At 38.8% G+C, this 21,805-nt stretch overlaps 1 protein-coding gene across 3 annotated transcripts in view; it reads right to left on the bottom strand.

Moving 5' to 3' along the window:
• LOC120861908 (alcohol dehydrogenase 6-like) overlaps positions 1–19,621 on the bottom strand; it is a 30,241-nt gene extending 10,620 nt beyond the window's left edge. The window contains exons 1-3 of one of the 3 annotated variants that reach the window (XM_040237805.1): positions 19,455–19,560; positions 4,239–4,297; positions 2,131–2,232 (exon numbers count right to left, since the gene is read on the bottom strand). In XM_040237805.1, the coding sequence (XP_040093739.1) occupies positions 2,131–2,232; positions 4,239–4,297; position 19,455 (162 nt within the window). In that variant the 5' untranslated portion in view covers positions 19,456–19,560. Of the gene's footprint in view, positions 1–2,130; positions 2,233–4,238; positions 4,453–19,454 lie in introns of all 3 variants that reach the window. The other 2 variants (XM_040237806.1, XM_040237807.1) reach the window with 2 other exon arrangements.
• Between the last annotated feature and the right edge of the window lie 2,184 nt (positions 19,622–21,805).

The following is a 21,805-nucleotide window of genomic DNA, read 5'->3' as shown; positions in this document are numbered from 1 at the left end:
CATCTCTAAAATGGGTATGGGGTTGGAATGCATATGCACACGCACACACACACACACATACACACACATGGCTAAGTCAAGAATTGAAATCTATTGAAATTTGACCATGTAAAAGGGGTATAATTTGAAGGGTATCATAAAATTGCATGTAACTTGGACTGTAAGCAGTGCAGTTGGAATTAATGGATCTAGAAATCCATCAAGCAGACTTTGTCTACTTCTGTCTACTTTGACTCAGTGTGTGTATAGCTGCATTTTCCTATCATTCTCTGAAGACAGGCTTTCTCTTATTCATATGACCACATGGTTAAAAATGACTGCCAGCCCTGAGCCCCTCCAGCCTCTCTAATTCCCTCCAACCCCTGTCTTGCTCAGACTCTCTGTATCTTGTTCAAATTCTTGAGTGAGAGATTCAGATTTGTAGCTTATCAGATAATGGCTGGATGTCCTTGAGTTGGTGTCCACATCTCTCTGTATGAGTTGTGATCCTGTGGGTGGAGAGTGAATAGAGATGGCCAAATGACCTTCTGTGCACTCCATGGATCATATAAGCCAGAGATGACTTTTTGAAAAGAGGGCATGGATTGCACAGGCAAGGTAACTTAGAGAATGATGATCTCTCTGTGATCCATTAATAAATAATATTTATTCATCATTACTAACATTAAATAGTGAAAATTCAAAAGAAACTAAACTAGAAGTCAGGTGAGCTACCTTCTGGGCTGGTAGCCTCTCATTAGAATCACCTAGGGGAGATTTTAAAACTCTAATGATCAGCCTGTGTGCATGCTAAGCTGCTTCAGTTGTGTAACCCTATGCACTGTAGCCTGCCAAACTCCTCTGTCCAGGGGATTCTCCAGGCAAGAATACTGAGTGGATTGCCATGCCCTCCTCCAGGGAATCTTCCCAACTCAGGGATCAAACCTAGGTCTCCTGCTCGGCAGGAGTGTTCTTTACCACTAGTGCCCCTTGGGAAGCCCAATCAGACTGCTCTCCACACCAGATAAATCACAAATTCAAAATGTCTAAGGGTGGGATTCAGTTTTCAGCATTTTCCAAAGCTCCCAAATGATTCCAGACATATAAGCAAGGTTGAGAAAAGCAGTTGAAGTCTCTGTTCTTATTTAACCGCTAGAACAGTCCTATACATTATTGATTTCAATCTTATTTTTAAAATAACAGGTATCTGTAAGCCTCTTCCAGCTCTAATCTGAATTCCAAAGACTGAGTCTTGATTTATCTATAATCAAACAAAATTTCATAAAACATACAGTCAATCCTTCTTATCCATGGGTTTTTCATCCATGGATTCAACCAATAAGGGATTGAAATTATTTTTAAAAAATCCAGAAAGTTGCCCGAACAAAACTTGAATTTGCTGCATACTGGCAACTACTTACATTTCATTTACATTGTATTTACAACAATTCGTATAGCATTTATCTTGTATTAGGTATTTTTAAGTAACCTAGGCGCTAGTGGTAAAGAATCCTTCTGCCAGTGCAGGAGATGTAAGAGATGTGGGTTTGACCCCTGGGTCAGGAAGATCCCCTGGAGGAGGGCACAACAACCCATTCCACTATTCTTACACGGAGAATCCTATGGACAGAGGAGACTGGTGGACTACAGCCTATAGGGTCGCAAAGAGTCGGACACAACTGAAGTGACTTAGCAGAGGTGATTTAAAATATACAGGAAAATGTATATGCAAATACCACACCATTTTACATAAGGAATTTGAGCCTCCTAGGATTTTGGTATGGAGTGGAGGAGTCTTGGTACCAATCCCCTGCAGATATAGGGGGAGGACTGTTTCAGGGTAACTTAAATATCATGAAGAATATCATAAAGAAAATTGAAAGTACAGATTAAAGTATGGTTTGTGGGTAGAAACTTCTTTTAATTAGTCATAGTTACAAATAAGTGTCCATTGGGTATGTAGCCTATGCTATACCTTCCTAACTGATTCTCTGTTTAGATTTGAAGACTAATGGAAATGTTTAATAAAAAAAAAAAAATAGGAGAGCGTATAGTTTTCTTTCTGAATTGAACATAGTGAAAAGAATGTATCACCTACAGTGAACCGCTCTGAGTTTGGTGTGGAAATATTGTGGATTTTTTTTTTTTTACCTTTATGCGAACTTCTTTTGCCTTTGGTGGGGCCACTTCTACCTCCTCAATGGAAAATGATCCACCAGGCTTCCAGACTATGGCTGCTCTGCACCTGATAACCTGGGAAGAAGAATATGGAGGCAGAAAGGGAAACTCTTTAGGCTTGGGAGTTAGAGAATTCCTATATTAATGATTATTAGAAGGTTGAATCCAATTCTTTCACACTCAAGCCTAGATTAAAAAAAAAAAAAAAGGAAGAAATCATTGCTTAAATATACTCAGAATGTAGCCTCTTGACCTCAACTCTTCCTGTACTATCAGTCTCTGTATTCAAATCAGTCTTGCAATTCTAACCATATTTACATACTGCTACACAACCAAGGGGATAGATGTCATACTTTTGATCTTATGATGAACGAAGTTGTTCAGTTTCAGGGTAGAAATGACATTGCAGTGTGAGAGTTATTTGTAATCCTAGGTATGGAGAGAATCAGTTTTGGGGTGCAGGCAGGAATGGAGACCATCTAATTGTGGCATTTCATCAAATGGTGGTAGTCACTGGCAGACTGAGATTGAAGAGGTTGTTGGTGGTAAGGTAGTCCTTCAAGGGTTCTGATTTCAGCCCATCATCTTTCTCACTATAAATTATTATCCTATGTGATTTCACCTAGTTTATATAGAATCAATGATTACTTTTATATAGATGACCTTTGTAACAGACTTGTTACTAAGCTTTGGATTCTATTCATTGGCTATTTGATTGTACTGTGCTTAGTTGTTCAGTCATGTCCAATTCTTTGCAACCCTTTGGACTGTCCTACAGGTATCTCAACTTCAACATGATAAAACATGAAGACACTGTTCTTTCTTTCTTCCACCACCCCCCTTCCCTTGACCAGTGGTGGACACAGCACACAATTTGTTCTTTCCTCTGCTTTCTCTGTTTCAATGAGTTGCCATATAATCTATTCAATAATACAAGAAATAAACCTAGAAAGAGCCTTGATTTGTCTCTTTCCCTCAACCTCCACAATCTAAAAATTTCTGTGATCTGACCCCTCTTCTCCATTTCTGCTGCTACTGTGTGGTCCAGTCCTCATTGTCTTTCACCTGGCTTAGTTCATCACCTTGAAGTCCATCTTTTATAGCACTGCTGTGCTTAGCCACTCAGTTGTATCTGACTCTTTGTGACCCCATGCACTGTAGTCCACCAAGCTCCTCTGTCCATGGGGATTCTCCAGGCAAGAATACTGGAGTGGGTTTCCATGCCCCACTCCAGGGATCTTCTTAACCCAGACCTGAATTGAACCCAGGTCTCCCGATTGCAGGCAGATTCTTTACTGTCTGAGCCACAGAGAAGCCCTGAATTATAATCCTTATCATGCTAATTCCCTACCTAAAAATGATATTGTCACTAGTTGTTTGTCAGGATCTGTTGATGTGATCTACAAAGCTTTCCATGATCTTCTTGTCAGTCTTCCAACCTTACTTCTAGTCATTTCCTGCCCTCAGGAACAACAGAGAAATTCTGGATAATTTTCTTCTGTTTTTCCTCATGTTTCATCTACCTGCACAACTGCCTCCTCCTTTACCTGGTGAATTCTTACATCTGTAAGTTTTCTCTTATATGTCACTTTCTCTGGGAAGCCAGGCAAGATTAGGGGCGATGCCCCTCTCTATTTCACTACCCTTGGACTCTCTTTCGTAGTTACTATGTCTCTTTATGAGATCCTTTAAGGAGGGGATATATCTTTAACTTTGGAGAGTTTGATATACGGCTTGATATATTGCCTATTAAAGAACTGAAAAAAAAAAAAAACGAAGAAAGGCAAGGCACATAAAAAGAATAAAAGACAAGGGGAAGGAGAAGGAGAGATATTAAGATTAAGATTGTCTTCCACCTTTAGGAGTATAGAGAGTAGTTGAGTAATGCTGCTAAGTCGCTTCAGTCGTGTCTGACTCTGTGCAACCCCATAGACGGCAGCCTACCAGGCTCCGCCGTCCCTGGGATTCTCCAGGCAAGAACACTGGAGTGGGTTGCCATGTCCTTCTCCAGGTGTTGGTAAATAGACAAGCACACAGGTTGACACATTTATGCTATGACATAAAAAGAATACTATACTTACTTTCCCTGTAGTGCTCATGCTGATTTTCTCTTGTGTTCTTCTGGCCACAGATGAATACACTGAGAAAAGGAGATTCTGGTTACAACTTTCAAAGTCCAAGGGAGTAGAGGTCACTGTTTGATCAAGAGGCTGAGTCCTGACCTTTGTGTATTAATCAGGAAATTAATACACCTCATAACTGGAAACAGATTTTCCTGATCCTTGATGGAAGTTCCTAATTATACTATGAAAAAGATTTAGCTCAGTGCACAAGCACAAAAGGTGAAATTGTGCAAAGTTTTTCTTCTCTTAGTCATGAGGTTCCCCTCTTAGTATCCATTCTGTTGAATTTTAAATTTGGTCTTCTAAATGTCCAAGTTTAAAATTTCTATTAACATGTATAAAATTGTGTCTGTGGTGTTTTTCCCATGCAGATATGGTATCTATGAGTCTAAATTTGAGTAATTCATTGGTTTTCCAAGCATGTATCCCATTCTTGAGGAATTAGGATGTTACTAACTAGTTTTATCTAGGAGTTTAGCATAAGCTCCACACCTCTTGGTATGCTGAGCTGGTTACTCAGAGAAATTGAAACCAATTTGGTTAAGAAGCCTAACAATCAGGATTTGAATTTGAGCAAATGTCTGTATGTGGATTAAGAGACTTGACCAGAACCCTGATGAACATGAGGAAAAGGAAACACATTCCCAATGAAAGGTAAACCAGTAGGCAGGTTTTAGCTAGAAGGGAAGAGAAGAAGATTAAATGCTCTTTCTGTGTCATAAAATGAGCACATGATCTTCTTACTTAGCCTGTGAGATTACAGTGGATTATATTGATTATTTTTCAAATATTGAACCAGCTTTACATATCTGGAATAAATTCTACTTGGTGTATTAGTTTTCTTTCTTTGCACTGCCTTTGTCTGATTTTGGTTTCATAGTAATAATAATATAAAATTATTTCCTCCACTTCTATTTTCTGGGAGTGATTGTATAGAATTGATATTAATTCCTTAAATGTTTGGTTGAATTCTTTAATGAGACCATCTGGGTCTAGACATTTCTATTTTGGGATGTTTAAAACTGTGAATTTAATTACCTTTGTATTTGTTGGTTGGTTGGTTTGGTTTAGTCTCTAAGTTGTGTCTGACTCTTGCAACCCCATGGATTCTAGCCCACCAGGCTCCTCTGTCCAGAGGATTTTCCACCTCTGTCCAGAGGATTTTCCAGGCAAGAATATGTAAATGATCTGTTTTGCATGTTAGTCTGCAGTCTTTGAGCAATTACTCCATTTCATCTAATTTGTCAAATTTATGTGTATAGAATTGCTAACAAAGTGTGAAAGTGCAAGTTGCTCAGTTGTGTCTGACTCTTTGAGACCCCATGGACTATATATTCCATGGAATTCTCCAGGCCAGGATACTGAGGTAGGTAGCTTTTCCCTTCTTCAGGGGATCTTCCCAACCCAAGGATGGAACCCATGTCTCCCTCATTGCAAGTGTATTCTTTACCAGCTGAGCCACAGAACCGTTTGTATTCCCTTATTAGTCTTTTGATGTTTGCAGTGTCTGTAGTAATATACTCTGATTCCTTATTATTGATAATTTGTGTCTTTTTTTCTGTTTTTCTTTGTCAGAAGCCACTCTTATATTTCAGGCATTCATTTGATGCTGGGGTAATGATGATGAACATGATATTCAGAGTCCACAGTCTCATAGTGTGAACAAAAAATCAGACAATTACAATACAGTGTTTGACATGGTATAATGGAGGGAGTAGAGGATGCAATAGAAAGAGAGAGGAAGTATAGGTAATCTATATTTCTGGGAGCCCAAGGCTAATAGAGTTTTGCCAAGAGAATGCACTGGTCATAGTAAACACCCTCTTCCAACAACACAAGAGAAGACTCTACACATGGACATCACTATATGGTCAACACTGAAATCAGATGGATTATATTCTTTGAGGACAAAGATGGATAAGCTCTATACAGTCAGCAAAAACAAGACTGGGAACTGACTGTGGCTCAGATCATGAACTCCTTATTGCCAAATTCAGACTTAAATTGAAGAAAGTAAGGAAAACCACTAGACCATTCAGGTATGACCTAAATCAAATCCCTTATGATTATACAGTGGAAGTGAGAAATAGATTTAAGGCACTAGATCTGATAGACAGAGTGCCTGAAGAACTATGGACAAGTTTTGTATCATTGTACAGGAGACAGGGATCATGACCATCCCTATGGAAAAGAAAGGCAAAAAAGCAAAATGGCTGTCTGGGGAGGCCTTACAAATAGCTGTGAAAAGAAGAGAAGTGAAAAGCAAAGGAGAAAAGGAAAGATATTCCCATTTGAATGCAGAGTTCGAAAGAATAGCAAGGAGAGATAAGAAAAACTTCCTCAGCAATCAATGCACAGAAAGAGAAGAAAACAACAGAATGGGAAAGACTAGAGATCTCTTCAAGAAAATTAGAGATACTAAGGGAATATTTCATGAAAAGATGGGCTCAATAAAGGACAGAAATGGTATGGACCTAACAGAAGCAGAAGATATTAAGAAGAGGTGGCAAGAATATACAGAAGAACTGTACAAAAAAGATCTTCATGACCAGATAATCACAATGGTAAGATCACTCACCTAGAGCCAGCCATCCTGGAATGTGAAGTCAAGTGGGACTTAGGAAGCATCACTACGAACAAAGCTAGTGGAGGCGATGGAATTCCAGTTGAGCTTTTTCAAATCCTGAAAGATGATGCTGTGAAAGTGCTGCACTCAATATGCTAGCAAATTTGGAAAACTCAGCAGTGGCCACAGGACTGGAAAAGGTCCGTTTTCATTCCAATCCCAAAGAAAGGCAATGCAAAAGAATGTTCAAACTACTGCACAATTGCACTCATCTCACATGCTAGTAAAGTAATGCTCAAAATTCTCCAAGTTAGGCTTCAGCAATACGTGAACTGTGAACTTCCTGATGTTCAAGCTGGATTTAGAAAAGGCAGAAGAACCAGAGATCAAATTGCCAACATCCGCTGGATCGAAAAAGCAAGAGAGTTTCAGAAAAATATTTATTTCTGCTTTATTGACTATGCCAAAGCCTTTGACTGTGTGGATCACAATAAACTGTGGAAAATTCTTCAAGAGATGGGAATACCAGACCACCTGACCTGCCTCTTGAGAAACCTGTATGCAGGTCAGGAAGCAACAGTTAGAACTGGACATGGAACGACAGACTGGTTCCAAATAGGAAAAGGAGTACATCAAGGCTGTATATTGTCACCCTGCTTACTTAACTTCTATGCAGAGTACATCATGAGAAACGCTGGACTGGAGGAAGCACAAACTGGAATCAAGATTGCCGGGAGAAATATCAATCACCTCAGATATGCAGATGACACCACTCTGATGGCAGAAAGTGAAGAGGAGCTAAAAAGCCTCTTGATGAAAGTGAAAGAGGAGAGTGAAAAAGTTAACCTAAATCTCAACTTTCAGAAAACGAAGATCATGCATCTGGTCGGATCACTTCATGGGAAATAGATGGGGAAACAGTGGAAACAGTGTCAGACTTTATTTCTGGGGGCTCCAAAATCACTGCAGATGGTGACTACAGCCATGAAATTAAAAGACGCTTGCTGCTTGGAAGGAAAGTTATGACCAACCTAAATAGCATATTTAAAAAGCAGAGACATTACTTTGCCAATGTTCATCTAGTCAAGGCTATGGTTTTTCCAGTGGTCATGGATGGATGTGAGAGCTGGATTGTGAAGAAAGCTGAGCGCTGAAGAATTGATGCTTTTGAACTGTGGTGTTGGAGAAGACTCTTGAGTGTCCCTTGGACTGCAAGGAGATCCAACCAGTCCATCCTAAAGGAGATCAGTCCTGGGTGTTCACTGGAAGTCTGATGCTGAAGCTGTAACTCCAGTACTTTGGCCACCTGATGCGAAGAATTGACTCATTGGAAAAGACCCCTATGCTGGGAGGGATTGGGGGCAGGAGGAGAAGGGGATGACAGAGGCTGAGATGGCTGGATGGCATCACTGACTCTATGGACATGAGTTTTTGTGAACTCCAGGAGTTGGTGTTGGACAGCGAGGCCTGGTGTGCTGCAATTCACGGGGTTGCAGAGTCGGAAACAACTGAGCGACTGAACTGAACTGAACTGAACTGAAAGGTCTTGCTATAATGAGATTTGGACAATGGCTGGAAGTTAGGAACATAGAGTTTGGTGGGGATGGGGTTTGGGTATGGCTGAGTGTGAAGGATCACAGACAAGGACTCTGATATCTTTTGAAGAACAGGAACTCGGGGAAGACTGAAAAAAGTTCAATGTAATTGAGGCACAAGGAATGAAATGAAAAGATGTGAGGTTAACATGAAAGATTCATGTAGAGAAAGGAGTGGTGAGAATGCCAAATTTACTCAGCTGGCAATTGGCTATGGGATTCTAGTAAGTCTCTACACTGAGCTTCCCTTGTCCTTGATTTTCTTCCCCAATGAATGAAGGTGACACCCAAATAATCTCAGAAATTACCTCTGTCCATACCCGAACAAAGCTAAATTCAATAGGTCCCTTTGCAGAAAGGTTCTACAAATGGCTTCTGATAGTGAGATTGGGAAAGGTTAATAATATTCTAGTCCAGGAATCTGTATAACAACCAGAGCTGGTCTGTATTTGATTTTTCTCAGGAAGGTTCATGTCAGTTTCTTTGCAGTCTGTTTTGTTCTATTATCACATGCACTGTTAATACTACAAAGAGTAATGTTATTTATTTTAATGTTTGGTACCAAAGTCTGATGTTGCTAAATCATAGATAATTATTAAGCCAATTTCAAAAAAGAAAATGTAAAGAAAAGTAACATTTCCTCATACTCCAATTAAGTAATGTAAATTGCTTGAGGACTTTGTGAATAAGTTGGGGAAAAACTACCATTTTTCTAGGGTCAAAGTCTGAAGTAAGGTTTCAAGGTAGGTAAGATGACTATATTAAATTAATACCTATGGCTTCTTTATAGCTACTATCTGTTTGTTATATTTAATGTGAAGAACAGAAATGGCAACTTTTCTGACCTTTTTGTGTGCTTGTAAACTCTGCAAACGTGGCCACTTCAGCAGTAATGGCATGTTCTCCATCAAATTACCATGAATGCCTATTTCATCTCGGTTCATTTCCAAGGCAAAGCATTCAATATCACAGTAATCCAAACCTATGCCCCAACCACTAATGCCGAAGAGGCTGAAGCAGAACAGTTCTATGAAGGCCTACAAGACCTTCTAGAACTGACACCAAAAATATATGCCCTTTTCATCACAGGGGATTGGAATGCAAATATAGGAAGTCCAGAGATAACCTGGAGTAACAGGCAAGTTTGATCTTGGAGCACAAAATGAAGCAGGGCAAAGGCTAACAGAGTTTTGCCAGGAGAACACACTGATCATAACAAACACCCTCTTCCAACAACAGAAGAGATGACTCTACACATGGACATCTCAGATGGTCATTACTGAAATCAAGCTGACTGTATTCTTTGCAGCTAAAGGTGGAGAAACTCTATACAGTCAGCAAAAGTAAGACCAGGAGCTGACCATGGCTCAGATCATGAACTCATTTTTGCAAAATTCAGGCTTAAACTGAAGAAAGTAGGGGGAACTCCTAAATTCAGTATGACCTAAATAAAATCCCTTATAATTATACAGTAAAAGTGACAAATAGATTCAAGGGGTTAGATCTTTTAGACAGATTGCCTGAAGAACTGTGGATGGAGGTTCATAACATTGTATAGGAGGCAGGGACCAAAATCACCCCAAAGAAAAAGAAATGCAAGAAGGCAAAATGGTTGAGGAGGCCTTATAAATAGCTGAGAAAAGAGAAGTGAAAGGGAAAAGAGAAAAAGAAAGATATATCCATCTGAATGCAGAGTTCCAAAGAATAGCAAGGAGAGATAAGAAAGTCTTCTTAAGTGAACAGATCAAACAAAATGAGGAAAAAAATAGAATGGGAATGACTAGAGATCTCTTCAAGAAAATTAAAGATATCAAGGGAACATTTCATGCAAAGATGGGCACAATAAAGGACAGAAATGGCAAGGACCTAATAGAAGCAGAAGAGATAAAGAAAAAGTGACACGAATACACAGAAGAACTATATAAAAAGGTCTTAATGATCCAATAACCATGATGGTGTGATCACTCACCTAGAGCCAGACATTCTGGAATATGAAATCAAGTGGGCCTGAGGAAACCTTACTGCAAGCAAAGCTAGTGGAGGTGACAAAATTTCATTTGAACTATTTCAAATTCTAAAAGATAATGCTGTGAAAGTGCTGCACTCAATATGCCAGCAAATTTGGAAAACTTGGCAGTGGCCGCAGGACTGGAAAAGGTCAGTTTTCATTCCAATCCCAAAGAAGAGCAGTGACAAAGAATATTCAAATGACCGCACAATTGTACTCATTTCATATGCTAGGAAGATAATTCTCAAAATCCTTCAAGTTAGGCTTCAAGAGTACATGATCCAAAAACTTCCAGACATACAAGCTTGATTTAGAAAAGGCAGATGAACCAGAAATCAAATTGCCAACATCTGTTGGATCATAAAAAAAATAAGAGAATTTCAGAAAAACATCTACTTCTGCTTCATTGTCTGCTCTAAACCCTTTGACTGTGTGGATCACAACAGGCTGTGGAAAATTCTTCAAGAGATGGGAATACCAGACCACTTTACCTGCCTCCTGAGAAACCTGGATGCAGGTCAAGAAGAAGCAACAGTTAGAACTGGACATGGAACAACCGAATGGTTCCAAATTGGGAAAGGAGTTCATCAAGGCTGTATATTGTTACCCTGCTTATTTATCTTATATGTGGAGTGTGTGTGTGTGTGTGTGTGTGTGAAGTCACTCAGTCATGTCCGACTCTGTGACCCTGTGGACTGTAGCCCGCCAGGCTCCTCTGTCCATGGGATTCTCCAGGCAAGAATACTGGAGTGGGTTGCCATTTCCTTCTCCAGGGGATCTTCCCAACCCAGGGATCTAACCCGGGTCTCCTGCTTTGCAGGCAGATGCTTTATCCTCTGAGCCACCAAATGCCGGGCTGGATGAATCACAGGCTGGAACCAAGATGCCAGGAGGAATATGAACAACTTCAGATATGCAGATGATACCACCCTAATGGCAGAAAGTGAAGAGGAACTAAAGACCTCTTGATGAAGGTGAAAGAGGAGAGTGAAAAAGCTGGCTTAAAACTCAACATTCAAAAAAAGAGGATCATGGCATCTGGTCCTATCTCTTCATGGCAAATCAATCGGGAAAAAATGGAAACAGTGGTAAATTTTATTTTCTCGGTCTCCAAAATCACTGTGGATGGTGACTGCAGCCACAAAACTAAAGGACACTTGATCCTTGAAAGAAAAGCTATGACAAACCTCAGTTCACTTTGGTTCTAATGCTCAGTCATGTCTGACTGTGTGTGATCCCATGGACTGCAGCTTGCCAGGCTTCCCTGTCCATCACCAAATCCCAGGGCTTGCTCAAGCTCATGTCCATTGAGTTGGTGATGCAATCCAGTCTTTCCCAGCATCAGGGTCTTTTCCAGTGACTCAGTTCTTTACATCAGGGGGCCAAAGTATTGGAGCTTTAGCTTCAACATCAGTCTTTCCAATGGATATTCAGGACTGATTTCCTTTAGGATTGTCTGGTTTAATCTCCTCGAAGACCAAGAGACTCTCAAGAGTCTTCTCCAACACCACAATTCAAAAGCATCAATTCTTCAGCACTCAGCTTTCCTTATGGTCCAACCCTCACATCCATACATGACTACTGGAAAAACCATAGCTTTGACTAGATGGGCTTTTGTCAGGAAAGTAATACCTCTGCTTCTTAATATGCTGTCTAGGCTTGTCATAGCTTTTCTTCTAAGGAATAAGCATCTTTTAATTTCATGGAGGTTGTCACCATCTGCAGTGATTTTGGAGCTCAAGAAAATAAAATTTGCCACTGTTTTCATTTTTCCCCAACTATTCGCCATGAAATGATGGGACCAGATGCCATGATCTTCATTTCTTGAATGTTGATTTTTAAGACAGGTTTTCACTCTCCTCTTTCACCTTCACAAAATGTCTTTAGTTCTTCTTCACTTTCTGCCATAAGGGTGGTGTCATCTGCATATCTGAGGTTATTGATATTTCTCCCAGCAATCTTGATTCCAGCTTGTATTTCATCCAGCCCAGCATTTCTCAAGATATACTCTGCATATAAGTTAAATAAGCAGGGTGACAATATACAGACTTGACGTACTCCTTTTCTGATTTGGAACCAGTCTGTTGTTCCATGTCCAGTTTTAACTGTTGTTTCTTGATCTGCATACAGATTTCTCAGGAGGCAGGTCAGGTTGTCTGGTATTCCTATCTCTTGAAGATTTTTCCACAGTTTGTTGTGATTCACACAGTTAAAGGCTTTAGCATAGTCAATGAAGCAGACATAGATATTTTTCTCGAATTCTTTTGCTTTTTTGATGATCCAATGGATGTTGGCAACTTGATCTCTTGTTCCTCCACCTTTTCTAAATCCAACTTGAACATCTGGTAGTTCTTGGTTCATATATTGTTGAAGCCTAGCTTAGAGAATTTTCAGTATTACTTTGCTAATGTGTGAGATGAGAGTAATTGTGGGGTAGTTTGAACATTCTTTGACATTGCCTTTCTTTGGGATTGGAATGAAAACTGACCTTTTCCAGTCCTGTGGCCATTGCTGACTTTTCTAAATTTGCTGGCATATTGAGCGCAGCACTTTCACAGCATCATCTTTTAGGATTTGAAATAGCTCAAATAGAATTCCATCACCTCCACCAGCTTTGTTCATAGTGATGCTTCCTAAGGCCTACTTGACTTCACTCTCCATGATGTCTGGCTATAGGTGAGTGATCATACCATCATGATTATCTGGGTCATTAAGATCTTTTTTGTATAGTTCTTCTGTGTATTCTTGCCACCTCTTCTTAATATTTTCTACTTCTGTTTGGTCCTTGCCATTTGTATCTTTTATTGTGCCCATCTTTGCATGAAATGGTCTCCTGATATCCCTAATTTTCTTGAAGAAATCTCTAGTCTTTCCCATTTCACATTTAATATGATGACAAACCTAGACACCATATTAGGTTTAAAACTTACATTCTTCTCCATTTGAAGCATGAGGCTAATGCAATGTTTCATACGATGATGTATGCAAGAAAATATAAACTGAAAGTTAAATAACAGATTTTCAAGCATTTTAAATTTAGTGTTCTCAAAAAATTTAAAGACCAACGTCACCATATTGTAGGTGAAAATGAAAAGGTGAATCTTATTTCTTGTTCTTGTTGTTGTTGCTGTTCAGTCGCTAAGTTGTGTCTGACTTTTGTGACCCCAAGGACTGCAGCACACCAGGCTTAAGGCATCATATTAAAAAGCAGAGACATCACTTTCCCGATGAAGGTCCATGTTGTCAAAGCTATGGTTTTCCCAGTAGTCACAAACAGATGTGAGATTTGTACCATAAAGAATGCTGAGTACCAGTGAATTGATGCTTTCAAACTGTTGTGCTGGAGAAGACTCTTGAGAGTCCCTTGGACAGCAAGGAGATCAAACTAGTTAATCTTAAAGGATATCAACCCTGAATATTCATTGGAAAGACATATGAAGCTGAAGCTCCAATTTTTTGCCACCAGTTGCTGACTTATTGAAAAGATCCTTATACTGGGAAAGACTGAGGGCAGGAGGAGAAGGGGACAACAGAGGATTTGATTGTTGGGTAACATCACTGACTCAGTTGACATGAGTTTGAGCAAACTCAGGAAGATAGTGACGGGCAGGGAAGCCTGGCATGCTGCAGTCTTTGGGGTAGCAAAAGTCAGACACAACTTAGTGACAGAAAAGCAATAGCAAGAAATTAGATTCAACTTTTGCATTTTCACCCACAATATAGTGACATTGGTCTTTAAATTTTTAGAGAACACTAAATTTAAAATGCTTGAAAATCTATGTGTTAATTTTCAGATTAAATTTTCTTGGATGCAACATTGTATGTAACATTGCATTTGCCTCATGCTTCAAATGGAGAAGAATGTAAGTTTTAAATTCTCAGCATGCTTATCTTTTCTTATCAACATGAAGCTTCAGTCCACCATCAATAATGTAGGAACTATTGTTTTCCTAGGCTAATGATGGGTGAATTTTGGTACTCTCTTACTACTAATGACCAATAGGATACTTTTATTTGAATATTGCCTGTGGATAGGAGTGAACTATTCAGCTAAAGAATTTTAAAGGAGACCTATTTAAGGGTCAGTTTCAGAGTTCTATAAAAATTATTTGGGTCATGTTGTTTCAGAACCCATAACCCTAGTCTCATCAGCTCTGCACTCAATGTACAGAGATGCACGGATGGACTTATTGAGCTAGAAAGTGGCTTCAAGGTCAAACACTCCAACACTGTTTTTCAGATGCTTTGTGACTGACTGATTTTAGTCAGTATACCAAGCACACTTTAATAATTTCAACCAAACTTACTGTTAGTTTATATCAGTCACCACTAGGTGATACTGCATAGCAATATCATATAGGAAGATTCAGGAAAGGGAATACAGCATGCTAGGAAAACCCAGTTCCTTTAAATGTAAACATTCTTGCACTCTTGTTTACACAGAAAATATTTTACAGTCAAGACTTTTGAACTCACTCATTACTCTATACAAACACAATCTGCCCCTTGCAAAACAATTGTTTTCCTGCTTACTCTCTGGAAGGTTTTTTCTCTCTTTTATAGGTTCTTATGCACAGTCCCAATTTCTACAATGTCTTTTACCCCATTGTTCATGTTGTAGTTATACAGTCTCCCAAGGCCCAACTTGGGAGTGACCTGCTCTCAGAGGGCTTCCCCAATCTTCCAGCCAGAAATGAGGTCTCTATGCCTTGAATCTATAGTCTTTTGGATTGTCTGAGCAGATGTCACATCCAGCCCTATATTGTAGTTCTTTTTTTATGAGTATCTTATAATACTGAACCATCAGTGACTTGAAGGCAGTGGTTACTTTTATCTCTTTTTCCAGTACGTTTACCACAGTGTTGTTATTAAATGTTTAGTAAATGTATGCTGAAGAGAAATACTTTTGAAGTATCAAATCATAAACTATTGATTAAAAATAAACCCGTAAAAGCAGCACAAATTGTACTTTGTAAATAAATAACTCTCTGGAGGAATTTAGACCATTTCAAAATTGTGTTAGTGATAAGTAGGTTGCTATTTAAGTTGTACTGTAATTTAACTTATATCAGTACTCAAATCACAAAGAAAATTTTACTATAACATAATTTTGTAGTATTCATTCGTTCATTGGTCTTTCCTTTTCATTTGCTCATTTGATCTTCATACCTGACTCTCAAGGGAGAGGTATCATCCTCGTTTTCTAGATGACAACAGTGATGCATGGGCAAAGGCACTTAGGGGCACATGCTTCCCTGGCGGCTCAGGTGGTAAAGAATCTGTCTGTAGTGCAAGAGACTGGGGTTTAATCCCTGGGTTGGGAAGATCCCCCGGAGAAAGAATGCCAACCCACTCCAGTATTCTTGCCTGGAGAATTCCATGGACAGAGAAGCCTGGCAGGCTCCAGTCCATGGGTCGCACAGAGTCGGACATGACCTACTAACCCTTGACTTTGACTTCAGGGTCACACAATGACTGCTTAAAGTGTTCTTCACAACTGAATCAAAGCTCTTGTATCTACATGGTTTCCTACAACCACTCCCTTTTATACTCGATCTGAGACTTTTCATTTTTCATAAAATTTTGGATGTAAGAGTCATATGTATAAGATATCATGCAGAGATTCATTACACAAACGTACACACATACACACAAACACCAATTTTCATCTTGGAGCAATTCAAATGCCTTATTCATTTCTTGCAAAAGGCAAGATATAGGTTATAAGTAGATCTATGTTAATTTTTTTTTTTAGAAAGTAGTCAGTTACCAGTTTTGGAGAAGGAAATGGCAACCCACTCCAGTATTCTTGCCTGGAGGATCATGTGGACAGAGGAGTCCGGTGGGCTACAGTCCATGGGGTCGCTAAGAGTCGGATACAAGCTGAGCAACTTCACTTTCACTTTTCACTTTCATGCATTGGAGAAGGAAATGGCAACCCACTCAAATATTCTTGCCTGGATAATCCCAGGGACAGAGGAGCCTGGTGGGCTGCTGTCTATGGAGTCGCACAGAGTCGGATGCAAGTGAAGCAACTTAGCAGCAGCAGCAGTTACCAGTTTAGAAATAGAATCTCTGGTTTTAAATTCTGTAGAAGGAAACGTCAATAATAAAGTGGCTTCCAAAAAAAACCAAACAAGCAAATCTAATCAAAGAATCAAATGACCTGTTTATATATAAAATTGGAAAAAGCATTCATGGGGATAGCAAATCATTTACTTTTTGACTCTTTTCCTTCTCATCAAAAGCTATTGAGGTCCTTTAATGGACCAGAACCTGGTGGTCCGGAGTCGACGATGAGAAAGTGAAAGAAGGAGAGGCTAATATTTCTTGGGTTACGCCGCCAGCTTTCGTGTTCCAGGAAATCAGCCAGAAATAGAGAGAGAGAGAGAGAGAGAGAGAGAGAAAGAAAGAAAGAAACACAGGGGGACCCAAGCTCTGATGGAGCAAACGTGTTTCAATCAACATGGTGTGGGCATATATACTGTAGTAATTCTCAGCAAAAATAAAGATTAAAACTCCAGACTTACAAAACATAGGCGATCCATATTAAAGAGCGAGAGAGTTGTAAACAATCATTTTTACCATATGGTTCACAAGAAGGAAGAGGGTACTTGTCACCATATTGAAAAACTAATGAAGGAAATGCCTGGATCCCTCAGCCCTGGGAGAGGCTTGCCTCTCCTCTTAATTCCTGAATATTCAGAAAATAATAAGGAACAGAGGATTCCTGATAGATTCAAAACAGCACACAGGAAGCCTCCTGTTAAATGCTTCCTGACAATTCCCCCTATTTTATTATATTTGTAAAATGAAATTTGATTTGTTTCCAATTGTAGGCACTATGATTAAAATGAATCAAGAGTAACACAAAATTGAGGTAATCTGGAAGCAAGTCCAACCATGGGACCTTCTTCCCAGGGTCATTGGAGATTTACTGGTTGTAATGCACCCAGAGGTTTTATAGATGTATTAACTTTTCTAAGGTCTGCTAGAAGACACCATTTGCTAGATTTCTTTTTTATAACAAAAATAGGAGAGTTCCAAGGAGAACAAGATTCCTCAATATGCTTTAATTCTAGCTGTGTATCTATAAGTTCCTTAGTCACCTGTAATTTCTCTTTTATTTGTCATAAACCTTTTTTTATATTTTTATATTTGTCATTTTATTTGCCATATCTTATATTTTTTATTAAAAGCATATATCTTACTTTTTTTAGCAACTATGAAGTGTCTTGTATATTATCATTTTATAGATTGGTGAATATATTTATTATATCCTATTATAATATATATTTATTATATATATTTATATATATACATATAAATATATCATACATTATATAATATATTTATTAATAGTTTAAAATCTCTTTAGTTTTTCTGTAAAAAACTTTTTGTAAGAGAAAGTTAATGTTCAGTAATTAATGTTTTAAAATCTTATTTTATTTGCAAATGACCTAGTTATTTAATAAACTTTTATTATTTAGTTTAATATAACTCTAGAAATTTAAGTTATCCCAATCCCAAGAGATTATTTTAGATTATAGTAATAGTTATTCTATTAAAAATATAATTATTTTTAATAGAGTTTATCTAAAAGTTTTCATTTCATTTATATATTTATATATATTTAAAGAGTTACCTTTTTGTTGACAAATTTAGTTTACCTTAAACCTAGGCATAATAAAAGTATTATATAATGTTGATGACTTAATTAGATTAGGAAACAATTGTTTTTAAATTATATTTATATTTAAATAAACATTATATTTAATATTGAATATTTTTTAGTTCACATGAATTTGAATTTAAATAGAGCACATTAACTTCATATTATCTAAAAACAAAGCTGGTATATCGATGGCAACACTGCCAGATGTTGAGGGTTTCAGGGAAAAGATGGAATTTGTCCCTGGTTTTTGTTGAAGGGGACCTGGGGGGGTCCCTGCTTAGAGTTTTCCAGAATAGGTTTTCTTTCAATGTCAAATTTAGATTTACAATCTTTGGCCCAATGCATTCTTCTCTGTCAGCAGTAGCCAGGGCAGATTTTTGGAGGTTTTTTTGTTTTTTTTTTTTAATTAGCTTTCTTAGGGAAGTCCCCTTTTAAATGGTTCTTATTTCCACATGTAAAGCATTCTTCATTTCCCTTTCTTAAGGCAGCAACCATTGTTTCAGCTAGCATTTACATCTTTTGAGTTTCTGATCTTAGATTGCAACTACTGCTGCTGCTAAGTCGCTTCAGTCGTGTCTGACTCTGTGCGACCCCATAGATGGCAGCCCACCGGGCTCCACTGTCCCTGGGATTCTCCAGGCAAGAGTACTGGAGTGGGTTGCTATTGCCTTCTCTGGTAGATTGTAACAAGCATTCAAGTAATCAATAAGAGTCCCTGTCTCACGAATTGGAGCTATAGCCTTTTGACTTTCCTGATTTGCATTTTCATAAGCAAGTAATTTCTCTAGTTGCCTTTTATCTTTTTCTCTGATTACAGTACGGGAAATAGCAGCTTCTAATCTAGCTAAAACATCAGCATAAATTTCATTCAGTTCAGTCGCTCAGTCGTATCCGGCTCTTTGTGACCCCATGAATCGCAGCACGCCAGGCCGGGATCCCTGTCCATCACCAACTCCTGGAGTTCACTCAGACTCACGTCCATCCAGTTGGTAATTTCATTAGGTCCTAGTAAAGGAAAGACTTTTAGATTCACACCTGTTGGCACAGGAGGAGGATTTGGAGCAGCCAGGGCAGAGCTTGTAGGAAAAATTTTCCAGAAATCTATCGGAATATTTTTTTCCCTGTCTGGTGGCTCATTCAACATTCTCTTTGACCTGGTGCCAAATTTCTAAATTAAAACTGTCTTTATCAATGCACCAGGGATTATATTAAACTATTGTTTGAAGACAAGCCTCTACTCATTGGCGCGAAACCGAAAGTCCCTGAACTTTAAGTAAAGTAGAAAAGTGAGGGGGCTTTCCAGTCGATTGACCCGTGTCTTAGTACTTACTGGTCTCAATAGGCCCTGGGGTCACTCTGTCCGAATCCGCTACGTGTACCAAGCTCCTGTTCTGGTCGCCACTTGTTGAGGTCCTTTAAGGGTCCAGAACCTGGTGGTCCGGAGTCGACAATAAGAAAGTGAAAGAAGGAGAGAGGCTAATATTTCCTGGGTTATGCAGCCAGCTTTCGCATTCCAGGAAATTAGCCAGAAATAGAGAGAGAGAGAGAGAAAGAAAGATGCAGGGACCCAAGCTCTAATGGAGCAAAGGTGTTTTAATCAACATGGTGTGGGCATATATACTGTAGTTATTCTCAGCAAAAATAAAGATTAAAATTCCAGACTCACAAAACATAGGCGATCCATATTAAAGAGTGAGAGAGTTGTAAACAATCACTTTTACCGTATGGTTCACAAGAAGGAAGAGGGTACTTGTCACCGTATTGAAAAACTAATGAAGGAAATGCCTGGATCCCTCAGCCCCGGGAGAGGCTTGCCTCTCTTCTTAATTCTCGAATATTCAGGAATTAATAAGGAACAGAGGATTCCTGATAGATTCAAAACAGAACACAGGAAGCCTCCTGTTAAATGCTTCCTGACAAAAAGCAAGGTAATTTAATTCATTGTGGAATGCAGTTACACTCATAGTACCTAGAGTAACAATATGGTAGATGAGCCCTACGTGGACCATGGGGGACTGCTGGAGTGGATTCAGCACAGCCACGATCACAGACAATCGGCCTGCAGCTCCCCTTTGTGCCTAGGGCACCCGTAATTTTCTGTAGCAGCTTACCCTCCAGCTAGTATGATTTGAGCTACCACATATCTGCTCCCTCCCTCTGAGGCTCTAGATATGTCTCCTTCACAAACCTAATGTCTCAACCTCAAAAATAAAGCCGATTATACAGAGTGAAGTAAGCCAGAAAGAAAAACACCAATACAGCATACTAACACATATATATGGAATTTAGAAAGATGGCAATGATGACCCTGAATGCAGGACAGCAAAAAAGACACAGATGTGTATAGCGGACTTTTGGACTCAGAGGGAGAGGGAGAGGGTGAGATGATTTGGGAGAATGGCATTGAAACATGTATAATATCATGTAAGAATCGAATTGCCAGTTTATGTCTGATGCAGGATACGGCACACTTGGGGCTGGTACACGGGGGGATGACCCAGAGAGATGTTGTGGGGAGGGGAGTGGGAGTGGGGTTCATGTTTGGGAACGCATGTACACCCGTGGTGGATTATGTCAATGTATGGCAAAACCAATACAGAATTGTAAAGTAAAATAAAAAATAAATTAATTAATTAATTAAAAAAAAACCTCACTTGTATTTTCTCATTTGTTCTTCTATTTGATTTAAATGACAACTAAAAAAATTATAAACTCTTTTGATGAATTTTTGTAGAAAGATATAATTTATATTAAAATAATAGCACAAAAAAAATAACCCAAAGTAGAGGGTAGGGAATGGTTATTGAAAAAAAGTTTTAATAAACAATTTGAATTAAATTAGCATTAGATGTTGTTTAAAAAAATAAATAAATAAATTTCTGCACTTTAGTTATATTTTGAGAGAAATGTAGTCAAGTAGTTGCAGAATATGCTAGTGGAACCCTGCCTAGACCCTATTACTATGTGATCACTGTGAGTAGGGCAAAAACAGGCATTATTTTTCTCATTTTTATAACTTTGAGAGGATTGAGGTTTCAAGAAGTTAAGTATTTTTCACTGATTGTATTTATTATGTTTTTCATTTTTTAATACTTTATGTTTTGATATCTTGAGACCTTGCAGACCCAGGGAGAGACTGCCTCTCCCAGGATTACTTAATTTCTAGAGATAGCAAACAGCTTGCTTAGGTATCTCTTTGATATGCAAGCCAACCAATCTCAGATTCATATCCCCCAACCACCTCCTTTTATTGTTGCCAACTGTCTGGGATGTTATCCTCCTGCCCTAAATCACTCCAAGGCCAGTTACCAGATAACTGGGGACCACCCCTATGGCTCAGAATCCACTGAAGCTCACTTAGGGATAGGCTTTGCCTATCCCACCTTGCTTACTCCTTTTCCTGAAATCCACAATAAAGGCTCTGGCCCATGCTTTTTCCTATCTCTTTCTGTCTTCTTAACTGACCCTGCATAGCATGGCATGCTCCCTCCTTTGGGGGGAACTGTGAGTAATAACTTCTTTTAAGGCAGTTGTCTGTATGTCTGTCATCGTCCATATCTGACTAAGTCAAATCCTGGGTATATTTTAAGACACGAATGCATATCTAGAAATTTGCAGAGCTGAACCTAGAACCCAGGTCTTTATATTCCTAGCAAGGTTTTGTTTCTACAACATTAGGTT

This window comes from Oryx dammah, unplaced genomic scaffold (genome assembly GCF_014754425.2).
Source record: "Oryx dammah isolate SB20612 unplaced genomic scaffold, SCBI_Odam_1.1 HiC_scaffold_3, whole genome shotgun sequence".
NCBI lineage: Eukaryota > Metazoa > Chordata > Mammalia > Artiodactyla > Bovidae > Oryx > Oryx dammah.
Note: the sequence above shows the minus strand (reverse complement) of the source record. Positions and strands in the feature narration are given on the sequence as shown.